At 52.9% G+C, this 10,649-nt stretch overlaps 1 protein-coding gene across 1 annotated transcript; it reads right to left on the bottom strand.

The window, feature by feature from the left end:
- Window positions 1–58: 58 nt before the first annotated feature.
- Window positions 59–3,414, bottom strand: LOC138242051 (dynein axonemal light chain 4). The gene is made up of 4 exons (XM_069196916.1): window positions 3,306–3,414; window positions 2,304–2,384; window positions 1,312–1,395; window positions 59–662 (listed from the first exon to the last, which is right to left on the bottom strand). Exons 2-4 carry the CDS (start codon window positions 2,373–2,375, stop codon window positions 498–500), a joined length of 321 nt encoding a protein of 106 aa, XP_069053017.1. The 5' UTR covers window positions 2,376–2,384; window positions 3,306–3,414; the 3' UTR covers window positions 59–497.
- Window positions 3,415–10,649: the final 7,235 nt, after the last annotated feature.

The following is a 10,649-nucleotide window of genomic DNA, read 5'->3' as shown; positions in this document are numbered from 1 at the left end:
AGTTCAGGTTAACCAAGCCCTTTTAGTCAACGTGCAAAAAAAATCCTTTTACAAGGTGTTTAAGAAAAACGTTTTAGTCTTTTCTGACCTTTCTCATTTCATTTAAGTATATACACATACATTATATATATATAATTATAAAAAAATACAAAACACAGACAGGGATCTTATGACACACGGGGGAACCGGGGAAGGAGGTATGTTCAAAAAGAGGAAGACTGAGGGATGGGGCGCGGACTGGGGACGATGGAGAGAGTGTGGTGCTCAGGAGAGAGATGGGGGGGACAAGCAGGCGACACAGAGACCCCCCCACTAGTCACACGGAGGGAGAGAGAGAGAGAGAGAGAGAGAGATGAGATAGGAGGTAGCTGTCTCTCCCTCAGTGTGCGCCTGGGGTCCCTGGGTGCTCAGGCGGCCACACTGTTAATTGACAGAGACAAGGTGTGTGCGCGTGTGTGTGTGTGTGATTGGCGGGGAGGTGCTGATCCAGCTGTGCGTTAGGAGCATTTCCACACGCACACCGCCAGGCTGCCCCCGAAGAACATGTAGAGCAGGTTCTTGACCTCGTGCGTGATCTCGAACCCGAAGCCCTCCCCGATCACCACGTGCCAGGAGGACCCAAACTTCTTATCCATCGTCTCCTTGATCATCTTTGCCGCGCTCTGCCGACAGAGAGAGGTGTGGGGGTGGCGGGGGAGAGAGGCAGTGCTAAGCCAGAGGGAGAGGTAAGTGAACACAGACACACGAGCTGTCCGAGAGAGAGGGAAATGGAGCAGTCAGATGGAGCCATCTTCACACACACTACTATACAGGGAGAGGATGAGACGCAATCCAGAAATGGCATTGCTAACAATAACTCCAATAACACATCACACCACAGATGATTATTTTCACTATACCGATGACTAAAACGCTGTGCTGGTCACCCAGGTGTTTTCTAACTCAAACAACGACTGGCTGGACCTTCAACTTGGCCATTTGTGCAGAAAACGGATGAGACATTTTCCCCCATGCCCCCAAAATATTGGGGGAACCGATGTTATGGTAAGATAAAAGCGGTACATAATTCAGAACGAGAGTAGAAGTTTTTAAAAAATTGCTGAACGAGCTTTTACATGGTCGTGCCACTCAATGGAGTGCACACACACATACAGGGAAGAACAGACGGACACACAGTCAAGAGACAGGCAACAGCGAGGAAGAGCTTCAGACAGACATGGTGCCACAGACAGTCAGGCCGACTCCAGGGAAACACACCCAGACAGACAGGGGAGCGCACACAGACGGGTCACAGCTCGGACCGGCCCTGACCTCGTTGTTGGTGGCGAATTTCTCACAGGCTGTGACGCACAACTCCATGGTCTCCACCCTCATCTCCTCCGGCATGTCTGTGTGCTGCAGGACAGAGGACACCGCACGCCCATCACTCACTTTGTCCACGCCAGGGAACAATCAGTGCATGACTCAGTGGCTCAGGAAGAGACAGGAAAGATTTCCAAAGCCTAGAAATCAGCGCTTTCAGATTTAAGAAAGGACCAGTTCACTTGAATATTGCCATTAACCCAATCACCAACAGGCCAGTGCATTATCACTAATACACTGCAGGTGATGCCATCAGTGGAGTACCGCAGGGATCTGTACTAGGAACACTGTTCTTCCTAATTCATATCCGTGATCTAGATGTCGGTATAGTTAGCCGATTAGACATTTGCAGAATATACCAAATTGAGAGGACTAGCGAAACACTTTAGAAGCAACAAATTGAATTCACAAAGATCTAGCTTAAATTCAGGACTGGACAAGCACCTGGGGCAGATGATGTTTAACACAGACAGCAGGAGGGTTCTGGAAGCAGACAGTTAAAAACTAAACTCTAAATACACAATGGGAAATTATGAGCAAGAAGAGGCTACTCACGAAAAGAACTTAAGACTTAAGCTGACACACCATGTCCATTTCCTATACAATGAGGTTAAGCCATAAGAAGGCCAATATAACGACAGGATGTAAAGTTTAAAGTGAATTCTTTACACTGACATTTCCTGCCCTGCCCTCTCCCTCTCTTCCCAACCTCCTTCCTCTTGTTCCAGTTTTAAGGTGCCAGGTAAAAAAATATTATTTTCCATCCCCAAAGTAAAGGACTTGAGACCAACAGTGGCACATCCAGGGCACGTCAGGGACCAAGCTACCCAGCCATGTTGTTGAAGCCAATATCCCAGATTCTTTCAGAAAGGAGGAAGGGACCCTCCAGTCAGGGGGGCCTCCTCTCCGCCTCTTGCCCCTCTCCTCTCTCTCCACCTTACCCTGATGAGAGGGAAGCTGTGGACCCTCTTGTAGTCGGCTTCCTCCTTCTTGCTCTCCACGGTCTCAGCCATGCGCCCAGCCTTGCAAAGAGTGAGAAGATAAAAACATCAACGTCTGGGTCACTGTGCGCGGCAACAGCAGCATGCCTGGGGCGTCAATGGGACAGTGAGGGATCGTGGGCCATCCCAGAGTTCTCCTCTGCAGGGGGAGGGAGAAGTCAAGAGAAACAGGCCCGGCAGGGGGTCCGAATGGAGGTGGTCAGGCTTGAGAAGGTCGAGGTTTGGGTTGAGGATTCGAGCACAGGCATGAAGGAAATGGCTCACAGACCATCAGGCGTCCAGGTTGAGGGGAAGGAAAGAAAGATCTAGAGAGACATGGGGTGGTGGTAAAACAAATCCACAGTCACGGTGGCTTGCGAGGTCAAATGAAGCATCCTCTGGGAGGGTGTAATTATCGTGTGTGACACTGCCATGTGGTTTCGTCAGCGGAAGCCCCTGTATCAGCTCCACTCGGAAGCGTTTCGAGCCGGGTGTTTGCAGCGACTCGTCAGTTGTCACTTGTCACCCTGTCGCCACCTTTACGAAAATAGCCTCAGGGTCCCCCGCAGAAAGACCCCAGTTCCCCAGAGAAAGCTTTTATGGAGACCCTGAATTTTGCTATAGGAAACGTAGGAACATAGTCATCGATAGGAAGATCGCATAACAGTTAAACAGTAGTGCAAAGGGGACCTGGCTCTTCGTTAGAGGACAAAATAATGTCAATTAATTCGAATGCCAGAGGACCTCTAATGTGTACAAACTGAGGAAAGAGAGTCGCGGTTACCGTCAGCAATCCCGAGCACATCTTTAGACGCTTTTCAAATGAAAAAGCCACAGCCTCTTACCGAACTTAACTGAACACCTTTCAATATCATTGACTTAAACCTCGAGATAGGGCTTCGTTTTTTTTTTTAAAAAAAAGCAGTGTTTTTTCATGCATTTTTGTAACGTAAGTACACGTACCTGGTCCGGTGCTGTTATAGAAGTTTGATACGGACTTCCTCTGTGTCCTTCGGTTGTCAGGGGGACATTTCGGCCATAGCAACCGACCGGATCCCCGCCCCTCCTCCTAACGCCCGCCCATATCTACACGATTGGGCTTTAAGAGAAGTATTTGCGTGCTTATTAGAGACAAGGCCTGTCAATCACAAGGCAAAGGTCCTCTGGCAGAATATTTAGTCGACTAACGCGAATGCCTGCAGGATGCGGCGCAGTTTCAGACGGTGCTGTTTGGATATATATGTCGCTTTAAAAAATATTATCGGTTTGTCTGTGACTTTTGTGAATATTTGGTGTGTCGCTCTTAAAAGAGTAGCACTGTTTGAACTGGTTGGTTTAAAACTATTCAGAGTTGAGCCGGGAGCGTTCACGGTTGACGAATTTTTTTTTGCTCCGGTTCACTCCTCTCGCTCTCCTCTCTGTATACCTCCCCTTCTCCCTCAATCCAAATCTCTCCCTCTCCTCCCGCCTCCGTCTGCGTGTATACTGTACATCTCCTTGTCCCAATCCCTCCTTCTCTCCATCGCCCCTCTCAAAGATACAGTCATTTCAACAAGCTTTAGTGGCACGACTGATGAATAACACTGCTGCCAAAGCACATACAATCATCACAACGTCGGCCATTTACATTTACATACAAAACTCAACCACACAACACATGAAACAGCGCTGAGACAGGCTCACTGTTCCTCAGGCTGTGACAGGAGGCCACTGATTCTCTGCCTCATCCCTCTCTCTCACCCTCTCTCTCTCTCTCTCCCTGGCTGTCTCCTGACCTACATACCGCAGCCACATCTGTCTGGACTTGATTCAGGTACACTAGGGTGCCCCCCAGTGCAAACACGTCTGTGTGTCACCCAGGTGGGGTGACTGAGCCAGAAACACGTCATGTGATCAGGGCAGGGATATCCCAGCTGTCCAGACTACAGGACCGACGCTCGCTCCTTCTTTGCACGGTAACGGGATAGGAGTGTCACATGCTGGGGTCAGAAAGCCAGGTTATTAGCAGCTGTTCTCCCTTCCCCCCAAGTTCAGGAAGGAGCAGGGAGCAGGAGGAGCTGCCAGCGACGGGCGCAATCTGCAGAGCGGTCCTGAGGGCGCCACCTACTGGTCGGCCAGCGCCACTCCCCGCCGCAACGCTTGACTGTCCAGGGGAGTCAGCTGTCCCTCCACCGAGTGTCCTGAGCTCCGTGGCGAGCCGGGAAGACCCTCCAGCGCCCCGCCTCTCGGCTTTAATTCCGGGAGAAAGCGGTCTGGAGAGAGAGGATTCTCTCCCTGCCCGGATGGAGGTGATTTCCAGGGACTGAGCCCGGCAGAGAGGGGACACCACATCCTTCCGGGCGACTGTCTTCTGCGAATCTCCCAGACGCGTTTCATGCTGAGTCCTCACTCTTCAGTGATCGTTCACCATTGCGGGCAGCAGGGAGGAAGATAGATAGATAATATAATATAATAAACTTTATTTTATATAAGTAATAGGTTTATTCCATGCTGAAAAAAAGAAGAAAGAGAACACAACGTTTCGGCCGTGCAGCCTTCTTCAGGTGTGAGCTATATAGCGCCTTTAAAGGTGGCTTCTCAAAGCACTTAAGTATAGAGCTGCTGTAGCAGGCTGCCACCCATCCTGCCACTAGGAAGGGCTGCTTTCAGCACGGCCGGGAGAATTAAAGAGATCTGCCAAGTCCTGCTTGTCATTAGTGCCGAGGGTCCATATCCCAGTTTACTGCAATCGCGCTCAGGGTGGACTGGGAGAAAGTGCTGTTCCCCGGGACAGGGTTGACGAGCACAGGCCGAAACGTATTCCTGGGAAATTATCCCAGTGGGGATGAGGCTGTAACCGGGCGGCTCTGGGCGGGTTTCACTCAGGGCAGTAACAGCAGGGAGCCCCTCTGGTGAGTCTCTGAGGAGGTCATTGGACTGATTAACCGCACTGAAGCCGGTCCAGGCCCCTCCCGGGTGATGAGGAGGGACAGTCTGACCGGGCCTCGGGGGGCTTGTGTGTGTGAGCAGCCGACCTCTGTCCAAGGACTCAGAAACTGTTGGCAAGAGCCCAGGAGTCGGAGACAAACTGTGCTGTCTGGGCGTCAGTGTGTCCATGTAAAGCTGTGTGTGCTTGTGTGTGTTCTAGCTGTTAGCTGTGTTCGCATGTGTGTCACTGTTTTTCTGCATGTGTGTCTAGCTGTGTTTCTCTGTGTGTGTTACCGTGCATGTTTAGCTGTGCTTCTCTGTGTGTATCTGTAGGTAAGATCAGATCACTTTATTGGCCATATACATAATCCGATTTCTTGCATGAGGAATGTGTCTTTTCACAGAGTCCAGCTTGCCCACCATGAGACACACGGACAGGGAGAGAAGCTGGGGGTCAGAGCGCAGGGTCGGCCATTTATACAGCACCCCTGGAGCAGCTGGGGTGAAGGGTCTATGTGGTGTGGCCGTAAGCATCTGTGTGTGTGTAACTGTGTGTTTGTAGCCATGTGTGTAGCCATATATGTGGAGCAGTGTGTGTAGTTGTGTGTGTGCTCTGCAGCCGATCAGAAGGTGTCGGGAATCATCCGATTATCCGGAGGGAGTGGAGTCTAACTCCATTAGTGTGAGAGGATTGTGTGAGCAAGCCCAGCCCAATCCCCTCATCCGCTCACTCTGACAGGGGGAGGGAGGAGAGAGAGGAGGAGGAGGGATGGAGGAAGGGTTGGGGGGCCGAGAGAGGCAGAGAGCCTGCTGAGACAGGCTCATTAGAGTGATCGGATTGCATCGGCAAATCCACAGCCGTCTTCCCGACAGCAGGAGAGCGGGCCGGAGGGCCGAGGAGGGAGGAGAGAGGGGGGGGGGGCTGGCGAGGACGCAGCGAGACCGGGGGGGAGAAAGTCATCACTGAGATGGGATTGTGTGCACAGGCACAGGCCTAATCCTCACTCATCCTCCCTCACTCAGGGAGAGAGGGAGGTCAGAAAGCAGAATCACAGTTGCATGCCGGCTGGCCACATTATTAGGAACCCCCCCCCGCCTCCCAGGAGTCGTGGACGTTCTCCTCAATTGAGAGCGTTCAATCCGACCCCTTCCTAGCATTTCCATGCCTGGGGCCTCTTCCGCAGTCTCCTCCCATTCCCAGACTCAGCGCGGCCACCCTCATCCCATGAGCACCCGAGAAGGTGGAGGTTCCTAATGTTTTGGCCCGTCTCGAGTCCGCTGCCGCAGACGGAAGGTTTCTGGGCCTGAGATCTTGGCTGATTTCCGAGCGGTTGGAAACTCCTGGAAAAGCTACAACAGCGGACCTTTGCTTCACCCCAACCGACCCAGAGCGCCACAGCAGCTCTCCAGCCACTCTCTGAGCCCACGGCCCGCCTCCGCAGTGCCCCCCTGCGCCCTGCGCCCAGCCCAGCGCAGACAGGACAGCTTTCTACCCCACCAGTGACCTCTGAGCTGCTTCACCTTCGACCTCCGCGGACGGGCCTGCCATCCCCTGCTTCAGCACCGGTGGGCTGCCCGAAACACGTTCAGTCTGGTGGCTGAAAGAAAGGCGGACGGAGGATTTTATGTCTTGATACTGCAGGCCGCCATGCAACATGCAACATGTGCTGGCACCCATGTGCTGGCAGATTTCCCTGTCTCTTGTACATCCGGACATCCGGTATCTTACCATGACTGGGCTGTGCCTTGCCACGGGTCGCCGAGTCCGACAGGGATCTGCCAGGCTGGAGCACGAGGGCAGCTGAGATAGGGGCCTCAACGGAGGACACATTTCAGGGTGACACAGGAAGCCGTCTCTCAAAGCCTTCCCCCCCCCTCCCCCCACCCCACAGCTCATCACCTCTGCGCCCCAGACATCGGCCCCGTTTTTAATTCAACGTTTTATGTGTGTCTAATGATTGCAGTAAAAAGAAAAACAAGGAGCGCGAGAGAGAGAGAGAGAGCTAAATACTGCAGAGAGGGAAGAGGCAGGAAGTACAGGACAGAGAGCGATTGTGGGATCGCGGGGGGGCAGGGAGAGGAGACAGGAGAGCGAAAGAGAATGGTGGCCAGAGAGGGAGGGAGAGAAATTGAGAAATTAATTAAAAGTATTAATAATTCAGGGCCAGAAAGAGGGCGAGAGAGAAAGGACTATTTTCAGGATGTCATTAATATTGTATCTGCTCTCCCAGCTTTGCACCTCTGCTGAGCTGCAGAAGGACAGTCCAGGGTTTGGGAGGAAAATGCATGTGTGGGAGGAAAGGGGGATCGGAGGGATGAGGAAAAAGAGTCAGAGAAGGAGGCAGGAGATGGGAGAGGGAGAGGGAGAGGGAGAGGGGGCTGTAACCAGAGCCCGTCTGTCTCAGAACACCATGTCCTCGCACAGGAAGAGATCCCACACACAGGAGGAGGAGGAGAGGGAGGAGAGGAGGAGCGCTGAAGAGGCAGGGCAGCTGTGCAGCTGGACGTCAGCCGAGCAGAAATGGCTGCAGAGAGACGGAGAGGGGAGCTCTGAGCCGGGGTTGGGGTTGTGCCCAGGGCGAAGCTGCCTGCCCTCATGTCTAGCAGCGTGCGGGAGAGGGCAGCACAGACAGACAGGGTGCGGGGACAGTGAAGTGCGCGCGTCATTTTTACTGGGGGCTCCTGAGATTTTGTATTGCGGATCAAGAGGCAAATATGAGGCAATTGCGCAATATTGGAAAGAGGAGGAAAGAAACACAACGTTTAGGCTGTGGAGTCTTCTTCACACACCCAAAGAAGACTCCACAGCCGAAACGCTGTGTTTCTGTCCTCCTCTTTTCAGCAGGGAATAAACCTGTGCTGGTTCCTTTGCAGCCTGCGCATGCTGACGCAGCTGCCTACTTGAAAGAACAATACCTCAGCTTGTGTTTCTGGATTAGAGTGTGCGTAGGTGTCAAACCACGTTAGGACAAAAATCTTCCAGTCGCAGGTCACCATAACTGCTGGGACAAATACCCCTCACACACCACGACCCATCGACGTCGCTAGACTCTTGATCTGCTCTTCGGAGATGCGTTGCCCAGCCTTGACTGCAGTCACTTTCGGCTGGTGCCTGTTCTGGGGCGTTTTTTCCAACCTCCCTGTCCTCCTCCACAAGTGAACTGCTGCTCCACAGGCTCCTGGCCGGGAGATTGGCTTGGCCGATTCCAGAAGTTCCACTACTTCTACCCGAGGAGCTCCTTGGGTAAACGGCAGCCTGTCCTGGGTCGCTGTCTTGCTGTCCAGTGAGTCTGGACGCAGTATTGTGGACACGGGCCGGCACACAGGCTTTCCGAACTCCCTCGGCTGCTGTCCTCGTCAGCGAGGTCATCCATGAAGACCAGCGGGCCGGCTCCAGAGGCACGCATCGGCACGCTTGGCAGATGAGCTGGTGCACTCAGGCTGGTTTGCAGGTCCTCTCTTTCTCTGCTCTTTTGCCTCCCTGTCATTTCGATGAAGATTCGTCTCCGTCTCGCCTTTATGCTGCTCTGCACGTTCGAGTCTGGCCTCGCGGTTTCCAGCGCCGATCAGAGGCGTGCGCCCTGCGGGGCTGCCCTGTCGAAGTCGTCTTCGTGCGGAGCGCTCCGGGGCCTGTCTGCCATCATTTCGGCTCTTCTTTCAGGTGTTTTCTGATGTTTTTTCTGTCCTGTCCCGTCTGGACAACCTGGTCTTCTCCGATGTCTTGCTCCTCCTGGGGTTTCTTTCTGTATCAAGATTATGCCGATTATTTGGCGACGCCCGATCCCTCTGCCCCAGCCCTGACTGGAATTTCAGGTTCACACACGTTTAACGATATCATTGACTTACTGTCACAGCTGAACTTCTGTTTTGGTTTATATACTGTACATTTAACTATTTGCTATTAACTGCCATCTGAAAACACAACGACTACAATCTCCGTCTCAGATCGACACAGGGCTGTATTTCCTTTGGAATTTCACTTCAGGCATTAAACAGATCCAAATGAGATAATCTGGCACTAACAGGCTTACAGGTTTTATATAATATGCAAATGAGCCAATTAATTTGCAGACGAATCTGCTTTTGGGCTTTGGCAGTGACATGCAAACAAGGGTGGATGAGTTTCTGAGACTGACTGAGACAGAAACATCAGACACCAGCCCTACTCTCGACAGTCTGTACTGGACTCTACATCTATAGTCCCTGTGGAGTCCAATACACTGACACAGCCCAGTCACAGGGCTCTAGACTCTTCTAGTCCCTGTGGAGTCCAGCACACTGACACAGCCCAGTCACAGGGCTCTAGACTCTTCTAGTCCCTGTGGAGTCCAGCACACTGACACAGCCCAGTCACAGGCTCTAGACTCTTCTAGTCCCTGTGGAGTCCAGCACACTGACACAGCCCAGTCACAGGCTCTAGACTCTTCTAGTCCCTGTGGAGTCCAGCACACTGACACAGCCCAGTCACAGGGCTCTAGACTCTTCTAGTCCCTGTGGAGTCCAGCACACTGACACAGCCCAGTCACAGGCTCTAGACTCTTCTAGTCCCTGTGGAGTCCAGGACACTGACACAGCCCAGTCACAGGCTCTAGACTCTTCTAGTCCCTGTGGAGTCCAGTACACTGACACAGCCCAGTCACAGGCTCTAGACTCTTCTAGTCCCTGTGGAGTCCAGCACACTGACACAGCCCAGTCACAGGGCTCTGGACTCTTCTAGTCCCTGTGGAGTCCAGCACACTGACACAGCCCAGTCACAGGGCTCTGGACTCTTCTAGTCCCTGTGGAGTCCAGCACACTGACTCAGCCCAGTCACAGGCTCTAGACTCTTCTAGTCCCTGTGGAGTCCAGTACACTGACACAGCCCAGTCACAGGCTCTAGACTCTTCTAGTCCCTGTGGAGTCCAGTACACTGACACAGCCCAGTCACAGGCTCTAGACTCTTCTAGTCCCTGTGGAGTCCAGCACACTGACACAGCCCAGTCACAGGGCTCTAGACTCTTCTAGTCCCTGTGGAGTCCAGCACACTGACACAGCCCAGTCACAGGGCTCTAGACTCTTCTAGTCCCTGTGGAGTCCAGCACACTGACACAGCCCAGTCACAGGGCTCTAGACTCTTCTAGTCCCTGTGGAGTCCAGCACACTGACACAGCCCAGTCACAGGGCTCTAGACTCTTCTAGTCCCTGTGGAGTCCAGCACACTGACACAGCCCAGTCACAGGCTCTAGACTCTTCTAGTCCCTGTGGAGTCCAGCACACTGACACAGCCCAGTCACAGGCTCTAGACTCCTCTAGTCCCTGTGGAGTCCAGCACACTGACACAGCCCAGTCACAGGCTCTAGACTCCTCTAGTCCCTGTGGACTCCAGCACACTGACACAGCCCAGTCACAGGGCTCTAGACT

Source organism: Lepisosteus oculatus, chromosome 12 (genome assembly GCF_040954835.1).
Source record: "Lepisosteus oculatus isolate fLepOcu1 chromosome 12, fLepOcu1.hap2, whole genome shotgun sequence".
NCBI classification, from domain to species: domain Eukaryota; kingdom Metazoa; phylum Chordata; class Actinopteri; order Semionotiformes; family Lepisosteidae; genus Lepisosteus; species Lepisosteus oculatus.
This window is presented reverse-complemented; position numbering and strand designations above follow the sequence as displayed.